The sequence below is a fragment of the Artemia sp. Qi Xiang Cuo genome, chromosome 8 (assembly GCF_049724085.1).
Source record: "Artemia sp. Qi Xiang Cuo chromosome 8, ASM4972408v1, whole genome shotgun sequence".
Classification (NCBI taxonomy): Eukaryota; Metazoa; Arthropoda; class Branchiopoda; order Anostraca; family Artemiidae; genus Artemia; species Artemia sp. Qi Xiang Cuo.
Genome location: NC_142801.1, coordinates 21755404 through 21768755, shown reverse-complemented (window position 1 = coordinate 21768755; position 13352 = coordinate 21755404). Strand labels below are relative to the sequence as shown.

Genomic DNA, 13352 nt, shown 5'->3' with positions numbered 1-13352 from the left:
ATTATGCTTAAATGAGAGGTTAGTTTGTCAAACAATAAAAAAAACAAAAAAAACTCATATTAAAAATTACAACCACATGATATAATTTTTTTTCTCAAGAATATATGCAAACATGAGGGGCACAAAAAGCATTGGGTTTTACATAAAATAAACACCAAATTTAAATAAACACCAAATATTTCAATCGTTGTCTTCGGTTCCTATACAAAACAACAGTTATTTTGCATAATATGCGTTGAAATAAATGAAGATTTCACACAATTCAACCCCAATAATTTTACCATAAATCTGTTTTGATGGGTCTAAAAAGGACATGTACTTAAAAAGAGATTATAGGGGAGGAGGTAAAAAAAAAAATTAAACTCATTTTCAATATGAACCAAAAAGTAGATATTTTTTTTTCCCAATAATATATTAATATAAACGAGCATGAGGGGCACAAAAGCATTGAGTTTTACATAAAATAAACATCAAATTTATTTAAGTTTTAAATGCATAAACGAAAAAAGTCGATGAGTTGAGGAAAACAAATAAAAAAGATGACAGTAGTCAAAAACAACTTGAATTTTGGCCCAAAATTTTCACTTATATTTAATATTTTCAAATTAAAAAAAAAATATATAATCTCTCATCCAAGATTACAACCTAAGTTAACACAGCCTCGGGATATGCTTTTCCCGTTGTGCTTTCACTGTTTCAGTAAACTATTAGACTCCTCTACACCGATCCACGACTGTTTATCTACTTCATAAAAATGGGCCTTAGTCAAGTTGTCGTTGTCTGAAGCCAAATATTTAGTGATTGTCCTTTTCTGAAGAAAACATGCTAAACACACAAGCAGTACCATTAAATTATTTATTTTATACTATTTCCAAATATAATGGCCCCTTTTCTGAAAATACAACCACCACCATGTTTTGTCAATACCAGCTGCTCATAATCCCATATAAAAAGAGCAACTTTTGTATATAACCTGATATTATGTCAAACCAATCAGAAGGGGGATGAGGTTGTTACGGAAAGAATCATACATATATCATCGGTACTAGTCAATTAGCTGATACACACGCAAGACAGATGCTAAAGGAAACTAGTCAAACGGGTATCAGTCACTAGAGAATTGGATCGCAAAGCGTGGTTTGTCATCGCGTTTACAATATTTAAACTATTGGTTTTTGGGGTTAAGGGGGGAAAAGTACCTAGATTAGGTTACGTATTTAATATATACTATGCTTTACCCCCTCCCCACCCCCGAATGTGCAAACATATAGCCCAAATTTGGTTCTAAAATTTTTTATTTTCATCATATTTTGTTTTATTTCATTAGCATTTACTAATGAAACTAACTCCTTCTCCATATAATTTTAGTATGACTGTTGACGGAACAAGATTCAAAGTCAACTGATGAAATTGAAAGTTGGTGAGGTCACTAACTGACTATTGTCACTTAACAAATGATAATCGTATGCTCATGAGAGAGAATGTTAACTTAATATGCGAGTAAGCGAAGTGGGTATTTTCTCATCCTAATAACTTAGTGATTGTTTGATAAGATTAAATGACTGCGATATGAAAAAATGTCGATACTCATGTCAGTGTAATTAAAATGGGAACAGCGGATTTTTTCATCGGGGGAAAAATATAAAAATATATAAATAGAAAACTCAAAAAATATGAAACTTCTTTACTATTCAAAAGCGTAACATAGTTGTAACATAAATTCAAAAACGTAACAGAAATGTAACGTTTTTAGGACCGTAACGTAAAACGTACCGTTTTATTTAAAACGTACCAAAAATGGTACGAACGTAACGTCGGTGGCAACCCTGCTAGGCTGTGGTTTCCTCTAGGGACACTGCTGTAAGGGCTACCCACAACGCTGTAAATGGCTCTGGTTAGGTGAACTCATGAGAGGTCCACCTTGACATCGCCGTACAAATGCATAAGCAAGATTACCTTTTCAGGAATAGAGACAGAGATGGGAGTCTGGATTGCCAACCCAGACTCCAAACAACCAAAAAAAAGTATTGCAATAGAATTTGTTGGTGGATTCTGAGTTTTAGGTTAAAAATAAAATCAAAGCGTGAGAACCAAAATTTTAACATTCTTTCCTTTAATAAATGGCTCTTTTGTTTTCATTCTTTATGATTCAGTTTTTATTAATGATTTCGAGTGTTTACTTGCCATATCTAATCATATTTCTGTTTGTCATTTTTATTCTTCACGTCAAATGACATTTTTATGCAAAGCTCGACAGGCAATAATTTAATAATCAACGCTTATTAAATTATAAACGCTTATTTAATAATAAACGCTTATTTAAATAATAAATTTTATAATAATAAATTTATAATAATATATTTATAATAATTTATAATAATAAATTATATATTTATAATAATAAATTTATAATATATAATTTATAATATAATATAAAATATAATATAAAATATAATAATAAATTTATAATAATAAATTATAAACGCATATTCAATAATAATTTACGCTTCGGCACACTAACACAACTATTAGCAACAACTGCGGCCAAGAAAATATGTTTTATATTTATATCAAACCTGTCTCTTAGGGACATCAACCACTGACTCTCTTCTTCTTCTGTATTTACTTGAAGTAGAATCAGCAGAAGAATCTTTTCTACTCCATGGTAAGTTTCTTGCCAGATCAGCCAGTGACTCTCTCCTACCGACTTGACGCTGAGTAGATCGACTAGGAACTGATCTATCTCGGGTACTCCAATCCCGAATGATATCAGTCAACTGAGCTAAAGAAGAACGTCGTCTACCCCTGTCTGATCCGTTCGATGCAATAGCTCCACAGTAAGGTCTAAAAATAAGAACCTTGCTAAAGTAGGGAAATCTTAAAGAAGAGATAAGAGAAATGGATATAACCCAGCAAAAGTTTTTTTGTGAAAAGTTTTTTTCAACATAGGCCGAAACTTAATCCTGATTGTTTGCTGTTCTCGTTTTTGTACTTCTCTTTTTGCATTGTCCTTGTCTGGGGCATTATGCTTTTTAACTTTTATTAATTTGTAACTATTTTAAAAATAAAATTATGAAATCGAATGTTAACGCAAAAATTCAAGGCTTATAGAGATCCAAAGTTCTCATGGGAATATCTCAAAATTCTCCGGGGATATATGCCCCGGGGTGGCAGAAATGTGCCGTGGTCTCCTGCTTAGATATAAAAATTCAGAAATCTCATAGAGAAAATCATCTATAATGAGGCATAAAATGGATCATACCTAAGAAAAAGTAAGTATAAACGGATTTTACTTAGTGTACACCCCCCTCCTTACATCCAGGACAATTCTATGCTCTTGGTCCAGTGCAACTACTTCAACTCCCAATTTTATTTTGAATTCCGGTATCGTCAGTCTACGTATGTGGACTAACAAGGCTCGGTTTTACCCCTAGGATAATATTTGATGCTTGGTGTGAGTTCGGTTTGTGTCGTTGATTTGGTCATCCCTAGTCTAAATTGTCATCACAGAATACTAATAAAAACCATGTCACCATTTAAACTTTTAAGTTGCGTCCTATCGATAGATGTTATTATCAGTTATTCCATTTTGAGTTAGTTTTACTGCATTTCTTATTTATTAAAACTTTTTCATTGAATCTTAAGGACAACCTAGACGGTCAATCATTTTGATCAAAAGCTTCCGTGAATCTATTGATTAAAGCATGATTAAGCGTCTAGGAATCTGTTTGACGCTTGAGTCAAGCGTTGATGGTGATTGATAAGAAGTTTGAATGACTCAATCGGTTCCTGAATTTGAAATATTCATTTCAAATTCAATAAAAAGGTTCCCTTAAAAAATTTATATTTAGCTTAAATTATACGATTCTATTCGAAATATTTTACAACTCCTGATGATGGCGACAAAATTGAGAGACTAATCTTAACTAATCTGCTTGTGGTGCTGTTTTCATCTAGGGCCAATTAAAAATTTGTTGCATCTTATTTTAGGATAATCTGCCTAATCCTTTCACTGTAGATTTCATCATTCACATATTAAGGTAAGTAGTAAAACGGTCATTCATAGTTTAGCCCTTAATTCTAAATTTACAAAAAAAAAAAAAAAAAAATACTAGAGCTTAATTGCAGCGTGTACCGTGTTTGGGATCTTGACATGCCCTTAAGATCTCATGCAAGTAACCTGAGTTACTCAATCCGTTGATCAAACTAGCCTCTGAAAGCTGCAATAGGGGGCTTGAGTATGCTTAATTCACAGTCCATATTGTTACAATTTTTACGTTTATATAGTCTATAGTCTAAATTTGCATTATAAATTTCACATGCTTTATTAAAATGTAATATAAAATTTTCAATTATCAAATTTATAGTTTTTTTAAGTTTACCAGAGTTTATTTACATAACTGAAGTATATTTAAGACATTTACTTACCCTTGAGATCCCATGCAAGTAAGCTGAGTTGCCGAATCTCTTCTCCCGAACCTGCCCCTGAAAGCCGTAAGAGGGGACGTGGGTGTACTAAATTCATCCAGTCCATTTCCACCCTTCCAAACAAGACCAACTTGATGGCTCAAAATAGGCAGATTGCAAACAAAACAAACAGTTTGTGATGACGACATATCTAGGGATAAAACGAATAAATAAATAAACGTGTCTATCATATATTGTCGAGAATCACTGCAAAAATAAACCTAAATACTTGTAAAATTTAAATACGTGTTTAATTTTTCACTCCCTTATAAATCTTGTGGATAAAATTATTCCCAAGATTTTGTCTATCAATTAAACATGGGTAGTTGTGGAGTGGGAGAGAGGTAGTTGTTTTATTCTACCTTTATATAATTTTTATCTTATTCTACATTTTATCCTATTTTCTTGCAATTGCATCTTTTTACTTAAGAAGAATTGTTCAAGTTTAGCACAATTAGCCATGTTTTCTCTTTATATTTTAGCTAGCCAAAGAAGCGACTTTGTTGGCTTTTTGCCACCTCGACTCACACGGGTCTTTAGCCCTTGTAATAACTTGACGTCACCTCCCTCCGCTCGCATCGCTAGCTATGATTGGCAACTCAGGCTTTCGGCAACCACACTCTTGTCATCATAATATTACATTTATGGTATTTTGGCTCTACTTTGTTGGTTTTTTTTTTTTATAGTTTTATCTTTGTACAGCCAAGTTCGGATTTTTATAGTACCATGTTTATTCCGCTTCATGTTTCACGGTCTATATCGAATAGTTTGGTAGTAAAATCACTGGAAGCTTAAATAGATCCACACAGTAACATACATAAAGGCCTCTCTCTTTAAGCAGTCGGACTCTTTCATCGACATTAAAATAGCTGACTCAGTGGTTTTCTTTGTTTATTTACCAAAAAATTACAGAGACGCTCAATCCGATGCAAAGTTTAATGCAGCCTGCAGTCAGCTCTCAGCAACAGTTGATAGCTGCCACAAGTCAAACCGAGTTTGAATTTTAGCTGGCTATATGAACTGCAATCTCCGTGATCCTGCGAACCCCAGGTCTCAAATACTATTATCGACATGTGAGAGCTTGCATGCTCTAAAGAGTAATCTGGATTACACGTACGTTCACAACTCTGGCTCTGTCTCAGGCCTGGACTTTATGTTATGTTCTACTGGTTTAACCGCAAGAAATCCTTGTCATGTCATTACCGGTATCAATGTTTCTGACCATCTTCCGATTTCGAGCACCCTAGATATCAACAAACTTCTCGAACCTGCTCTCAAGCCAGCCAAACAATGGAAGGTGAAAACCGATTGGGGCAAAGTTGATGTGCAGCTTTATCAGTCGGTCTCTGATAGTGTCTACTGCAGCAATCCACAACCCCTGAGAGTGAAAAACAAATTCTACTTAATGCCTACTGTGCAGAAGTAACTCGCGCCCTGCGATGCGCTGAAAATGCTGCTGTCCCCTCCCATCAAGGGCGAATCGGTAGTGAGGTTCTGAACTGGTCACATAATCCAGAATTGGTTGTGGCCTGCGATCGTGCAAAGCTCTTGTGCCAGATTTGGAACGAATGTCGACGTCCCCGTGTTGGTATTGTTAATGCTATACGACTGAAAACTAGGCGCAAATTTGCAAAGTACTTACCAAAAAATCGAGCTGATATTATGGATAAGCATTCTGAATCACTTAAAGACAACCCACGGAGGGATCGGAAGTTTATAAAGAAAAGTGAGAAGTGCAACCACGAAAAAACTCCAACCCTCGGAAATGAGTGGAAATCGTACTTTAGCTCTGAATTTTCTCGCCCGACCCTGAGCTAGAAATTAAATATGAACAAGAACTATATTCCTATTTACGGTGCACTTTGAATAATATTGGCTTTGTTGTGTCGGTTTCACAGATTCGATATTTGGTGCGAAAATTAAAAAAGAAGTATTCAATAGGTGCTGATCATATTTGCGGCATTAACCTAGTTTTCGATAGTGAGTTATTATTTCACCAACTAGCTCTTTTGTACCAGATAATATTTAACTGTATTTTTTGTACCGATATCTTCTGTGTTGGCCTAATAACGCCCGTGATTAAAAAGAGAAAATATCCAAGAACTTGTTCTTCATATCGGCCAATAACAGTCGCGCTGGTTCTTTGTAAATTACTTTAGCTCCTCGTCATTGACGAGATTAATGAAGTGTGTTGTTCCCCAGATTCCCAGTTCAGATTTAAAAAGGGTGTCAGTCGTGAACATGTACATTGTCTAATTGCAAACCTTCTGCTTGATTCCCATGAGTCTGATGAAACACTACATTTTGCGGGACATGATGTCCGACGAGCTTTTGACTCGGGTATTCACGCACAAATTTTGCTTTCTTCTTCTTAGCGTGGTGTTAATCACTCTATTATTGTTGTTTTTAGGAAATTGTATAGTAATCTGAAAGTGAAAATTAAGGTGCCACAGGGTCATCATTGTCCGAAAATCTCCAATAAAGTGATTCCTATACAAAAAGATATCCGGCAGGGAGCAGTCACATTGCCCCCACTGTATAAAAGCAGAATTATTAAAAATAAGCAGCCATTCTTAATATGTTGCATTTATGATGGTCTCGACATTTCACTTGTCAACTTGGCTGATGACATTTTTAATATTAGTAGGCCCGTGTCGTAGATTGAAGATAACTATCGTATTCTGAGCGTGCAATATGAGAAGATAGGCTTAGCCTTCAACCCATCGAAAAGCGATATTATAGTATTTAGCCATAAAGCCATAGAGCCTGGTTTGGTTACCGCTCGTTTTGGTGATACAGATGTGGCTTCTTCTGAACAGCTGACATATCTTGACCTACTGATTGCATCAGATATTAAGTCTACGTACAAACTACTTATCTAAATTTCTCTGGGAAAGTTCAAAAGGGATATGGTATTTTTGTATGGTGTAAACGTGTGTAGAATCGTCTTGTCCTACCAAGGCTCTTTTGCGCTTTTGTAATACCATATGTTCCTGTGGTTTCCCCTTTCTGGACAATAATGTGTCTGATAAAGATACGATCCGTTCAACGTTTCTCAAATAGAGAAAATATCTACTGAATCTTCCCCCGTGGATGAAAAACTCGCCAGTTTCAGAAAATTATAAAATAGCAGACTCCTTTGAAGGAGTTAAAGACCGAATTAGCCGGTTCAAGTGCATATTGATCCGTACCACACTATGTACCGCGCCATAGTACCTCAATAGTGGCGATCCAAGTTTATTATGCAGTGTTGTTAGAAGTCTTTCTTTTCTTTTGTTTATGTGTGTGTAAGTTTTTTATTCTTTATCTATTTCTCTTTTAAGTTTTTTATTCTTTATCTATGTAACAGTTTACTTGATGATGGGCAATAAAAACCATTCATTCGTTCAAACAGTTATAGTGTCCTTTTTAAGTGACCAAAAATATTGGAGGTCAACTGGCCCCCTCTCACGCCTCTTTTTTCCCCAAAATCGTCCGATAAGAGTTTCCGGTAGCCATTTTGTTTAGCATAGGTGAAAGACCCCAAAACTATGCCTTTGGAGACAACATGTGGCCCCCCCCTCCATATTTCCTGGGATAGGTCTTAAAATTTTGACCATTGTTTATGTATAGTCTTTGCTATTGGGAAGTGCATATATTTTTCCGAGGGAGGATTTTGTGCTTGGGATGGGAACTTTCCTTGGGGGGGGGGATTTCCGAGGGTGAGCTTTCCAGGTAAAATTTTACACAGGGGGCATTTGACAGAATTAGTATACAACATTCTTTTAATTTGTCTCACTTTCTCTTTGCCAACTGAATTTTGCATGTGGAGATGCTCCGGGGGCAATCGTCCGTGGGGAATTTCTAATGGGCTTGGGTTTCCGGGAAACAATTCACGGAAGGGGGGATTTCCTGAGTGATCGGAAAAACAATGAGAAACTAAAGTCTTTTTCAAATGAAAGTATACTAAGGAGAATTTTTCAGGATGTATCGTCCGCAAGAAATTTTACGGAGGGGGAGTGGACTTTTAGAGAGGATGGAATTCCAAGGAGGAGTTTCCCGTGAGGGGAGGGAATTTTTCATGGAGAGTCAGCTAGATCTTCCTTTATTATTTGAAACGCGATCAGAAATTAAATAAAAAACAAGTTTTTTCAACTGAAAGCAAGGAGCTGAGAGACCTACAAGATTTCAGCTTTTTCAAAAGTACATTCTACTCCCTAGCACAGGCAATTGTAGGACAAAATCTGACCTAGCTGTCGGTGTTGGGGGTTATGAAGATCTTGTATTTAAACTATGGACTTGTGAAGTTAAATTGAATAAGCCTTTAAATGGTGATGGGAGTGTTACTGAAATACAATTCAAACGAAAAGCAGTGCAAGATGCTCTGTAATGTAATTAAATAAAAAAAACAAGTTTTTTTAACTGAAAGTAAGGAACGACGTTAAAACTTAAAACGAACAGAAATTATTCCGTATATGAAGGGGGCTGTCCCCTCCGCCACGCCGCGCGCGTTACGCTAAAGTTTTTTTATTGTTTAAAAAAATAGAGTTGTGAGAAAGTCAAACTTTAGCGTAAAGAGCGAGGCGTTGAGGAGGGGACAGCCCCTTCATATACGGAATAATTTCTGTTCGTTTTAAGTTTTAACGTCGTTCCTTACTTTCAGTTAAAAAAACTTGTTTTTTTTATTTAATTTTGAACGTTTTTGAATTAATGCAGGTTTTGATTTTGGCTCACCGTACATGAATAATTAAAACAAAATTTGCATATTATATTTGGTTAAATAGCTTTCTCGAAACTTGTTTAATTTTATTTACGAACGTTTTTATTAGTAATAAATATACGTAACTTAGAATTAACTTACGTAACGAACTTCTATATTCATAAATTTTTAACACGTATATTAGGGGGTTCGCCCCCTAGTCAATACCCTGCTCTTTAAACTATAGTTCGAATTTTTTTTCCAGTTCTTTAAAAATGACCTCTAAATCACAATCAGTTGATCAGTTGAAAAACTTGTTTTTTTTTTATTTAATTCCTGATCTTTTTCTTTAATAATGCTGGGAAATCCGGCACCCCCTTCATAGCAATGTCCCTTCCCCCATGAAAACTTCCATCATGGAAAGATCCGTCCATATAGCCCCCGACCCTCTCCATCCCCCACCAACCAGAAAAAAATTCCTCTGAAAAAGTCTGTATACTTCCCAATAACCAATACTGTATGTTAACATTGGGTAAAGTTTATAACTTTTAGCCCTCCCCCCGAGGACTTCGTGGGATTAAGTCAGACTAAAAGACATTTTTATCATGTTTTTGACCATATTGAACAAAATGGCTTTCTCGAAAGTTTAATTAGGTGACTTTGGGAAAAAAATGAGTGTAAGAGAGGGGACAGTTACCCTCCATTTTTTTTGGTTGATTACAAAGGGCAATATAAATTTTCATTTCAGTTCGAATAAGCCATTTCGAGGCATTCTAGGACCACTGTGTTAATAAAATTACCCCTGGGAAAAAAAACAAAAAAAAAACAAACAAACAAACAAACAAATAAACACGCATCCGAGATCTTTCTTCTGGCAAAAAATGGAAAATTCCACATTTTTGTAGATAGGAGCTTGAAACCTCTGTCGTAGGATTCTACGATACGCTGAATCTGATGGTGTGATTTTTATTAAGGTTCTATAATTTTTAGGGGGTCTTTCCCCCTTTTTTTGAAAATCAGCCAAATTTTCTCAGGCGCTTAACTTTTGATGGATAAGATTAAACTTAATGAAACTTATATATTTGAAATCAGAATTAAAATCTGATTCTTTTGATGTATCTATTGGTATCAAAATCCCGTTTTTTAGAGTTTCGGTTACCATTGAGCCGGGTCGCTCCTTACTTACAGTTCGTTACCACGAACTGTTTGATACCATCCAAACTATAGAACAATATTGTATGTTATAATGTGAGTCATCTGGATGTTATAATGTGAGTCTTTTAAAACTTACATACTCTAATCAGCCAGAGAAAAAAGAAAAAGATGCTGCAATGAAACGAAATCTGCTGAATGAAATGCTGCACTATTAGGCAGGGACGTGTGTGGGATAGAGGAGGGTCTGCCTCTGACCCCTTGAAATCCAAAAATTTTCCGAATTTCTGTACAATTCTTACGAAATTATCAATTAAATTTTTTTTTTTTACTTGAAACTCAAAACTAACAGAGATTATTCAGTATATAATTGGGATGCTCCCCTCCTCAACACCTTTCTCTTTACGCTAAAGTTTGACTATTTGTCCCAATTTTTTAAGAACGACTCATGAAACACAAGGGTCGTTTAATTAGAATAGACAGCTTTTTTAAAAGTGGTAAGAACTTTAGCCTGAAGAAAAAGGTATTGAGGAGGGGGCAACGCATTCATATATGGAGTAATTTCTTTTCGTTTCGAGTTTTAATGCTGCTCCTCACTTTCAGTTAAAAATTGTTTTTTTATTGAATTGTTTTTTATTGAAAGGAAATAAAAATTGTTTTTTATTGAAAGGAACTGTATTTTTTTGTACTAATACAGACTAAAAAAAAACCTTTTCATAGAAAAGAAACGAGAAATGGTTGCGAATTTCATTTAACGTCGCCCAACAATTTTGTTTAGTTTTAGCACTCTTTTCGAAGAATTAATATATTTTTGTAATTAGAAGCTTCCTGAAACATAATAAATTATGTCATTCAAACAAAGTTGCTAAGGCTATGGACAAAAACAAAGATAACATAAAATATAACATAATAAATATTACTAATATTTACATAAAAATAATATATATTCTTTTATGTTGATTTATTTATGTTTCTATTTTAAAAAAAATTTTTACATGGAGCCTATTTATTATTTCAATTTAGTTAATAAACATAACGTAAAAATAAAACCTATTGGCTAAATTTATTGGCCAGGATAATAAAAAACTAACAATTTTTATTGGAACTTTCGCATAAAGAATCAAGATATAAACGAAAACCATAGTTATAACTGGGTTAGAAGCTAGAAATTATCTTACTGAATATGAGCGGCAAGATGTTTTTCTTTACCAGTTATTTGGCTTGCAATTAGTAACCCCGGGCATAAAATATGGATGTTTTGACCTACAAACCTTGAACCCTAGTGTAAAGACAGGCACCACCTGGAGGATAGCCAGGGAGTTAAACCAAATTGAGTTAAACCATGTCTTTTTCAGTCCACACCTTACCATCAGGGTAAGTTTATACTCGAGCCTCTTGCCCAATAAATAAAAAAATTAAATAAATTAAATTGATAAATAAAAAAAATAGATTGATTTGTATTATTTTGTATTTAATTTATGTTTGTATAAATTTGTATTTGTAGTTTGTGTTTGTATCAATTTTTATTTGTATTATTAACAAATTAAATTGATTTTTTTTATTTTTTATTAATATATAGATACAAATTAGTAAATTAAAGTGGTGATTTCTAGCGTCATCCCCATCCATACACATTAACCTAAAAAAAGGTGCTACCACTCCTCTATTTTCAAATAATTAATCCATAGATACACCGATACAAGCCTTGATTCAAACTAAACTAACCCCCATATTCACCGACTGGGAAAATCTGTCGTCTCTAAGATACTAAAGAAATCAATAGAATCAACTTGCGCTTTATAAATACACCTTACATCCTACCTGTTGTTCCCTTGAAGACAACAGTAATGTCTCTATCGATTTTCTAATATCTGACAATGAATCAGGTCGAGGACTCTTCCCAGAAGAAGAAAAATAACAGTTAATTACTGATTAAACTTGTGAATGATCACATTGCTCACGTTCGACCGATTTGGACCAAATGTTGCCGACTAATAAGCTTTATTTTGTATGGCTTTTAAATAAGAGATATTCAATGATAAAGTTAAAACGATACAGTTGCAATATTACAAACAGTTACAATGATACAGTTACGGGGGTATACAACGCTGAGTCCTCACCCCCTCCCCCTCCCCCCAACGATGACTTCACCTCGCTCTATGAAAACTGTAATCACAGTACCAACAATAGAACCGCTAAAAATTACTAATCTGTTCGAAAAAGGGATTCTTCCCAAAGTAGAAAATATTTGCCTGAACGGCCTAAATATTTATGAACGGCCTAAATCCCAATTTTTTCCATTCGACCGAATTATGCCTGGAATTAGGTCTGGAAGATTAAGAATAAGCGTTATTTCCACACGGAAACGGATAATTATTGAGAAACGTCCAATGAAGGGAATATAAATATAAGTACGGGAGGGGAGGTTGGGGTCATAAACTATTTTCAGTCTCTATTCTTCATGGTGAGTTCATCCCGTTCTAGACATAGGCTATTGTGTATAAAAATGCAAACAATAAAACGACTGATAGTAATCGTAATTACAGAATTTTCAGAAGATTTTGAATATAAAATAAACAGTGCGTGGTAACGAACTGTAAGTAAGGAGCGACCCGGCTCAATAGCAGCCGAAACTCTAAAAAACGAAATTTTGATAATTATATATTTTTTGGAATTTTGATACAATAGATATATCCAAAAAATTAAATTTTTATGCTGATTTCAAATATATAAGTTTCATCAAGTTTAGTTCTACCCATCAAATGTTACGCGCATGAGAAAATTTGCCTGATTTTTGAAAAAAAGGTAGAAACACCCCCTAAGGTCATAGAACCTTAATGAAAATCCCATCATTCAGATTCAGTGTATCAGAGAACCCTACTGCAGAGGTTTCAAGCTCCTATGTGCAAAAATGTGGAATTTTGTACTTTTTGCCAGAAGAAAGATCACGGATGCTTGTTTATTTGTTGTTGTTTTTTCCAGGGGTGATCGTATCGACCCAGTGGTCCTAGGATATCACAGGAGGGCTCATTTGACCGGAAATTAAAAATTTCTA

At 34.6% G+C, this 13352-nt stretch overlaps 1 protein-coding gene across 4 annotated transcripts in view; it reads right to left on the bottom strand.

Annotated features, from left to right (window-relative positions):
- The window catches only part of rsh (Rap GTPase activating protein radish), a 263202-nt gene extending 251202 nt beyond the window's left edge, over positions 1-12000 (bottom strand). For all 4 annotated transcript variants that reach the window (XM_089093289.1, XM_089093292.1, XM_089093290.1 and 1 more), the window contains exons 1-3: positions 11954-12000; positions 4429-4618; positions 2577-2844 (exon numbers count right to left, since the gene is read on the bottom strand). In XM_089093289.1, the coding sequence (XP_088949415.1) occupies positions 2577-2844; positions 4429-4616 (456 nt within the window). In that variant the 5' untranslated portion in view covers positions 4617-4618; positions 11954-12000. The remainder of the gene's footprint in view (positions 1-2576; positions 2845-4428; positions 4619-11953) is intronic.
- Between the last annotated feature and the right edge of the window lie 1352 nt (positions 12001-13352).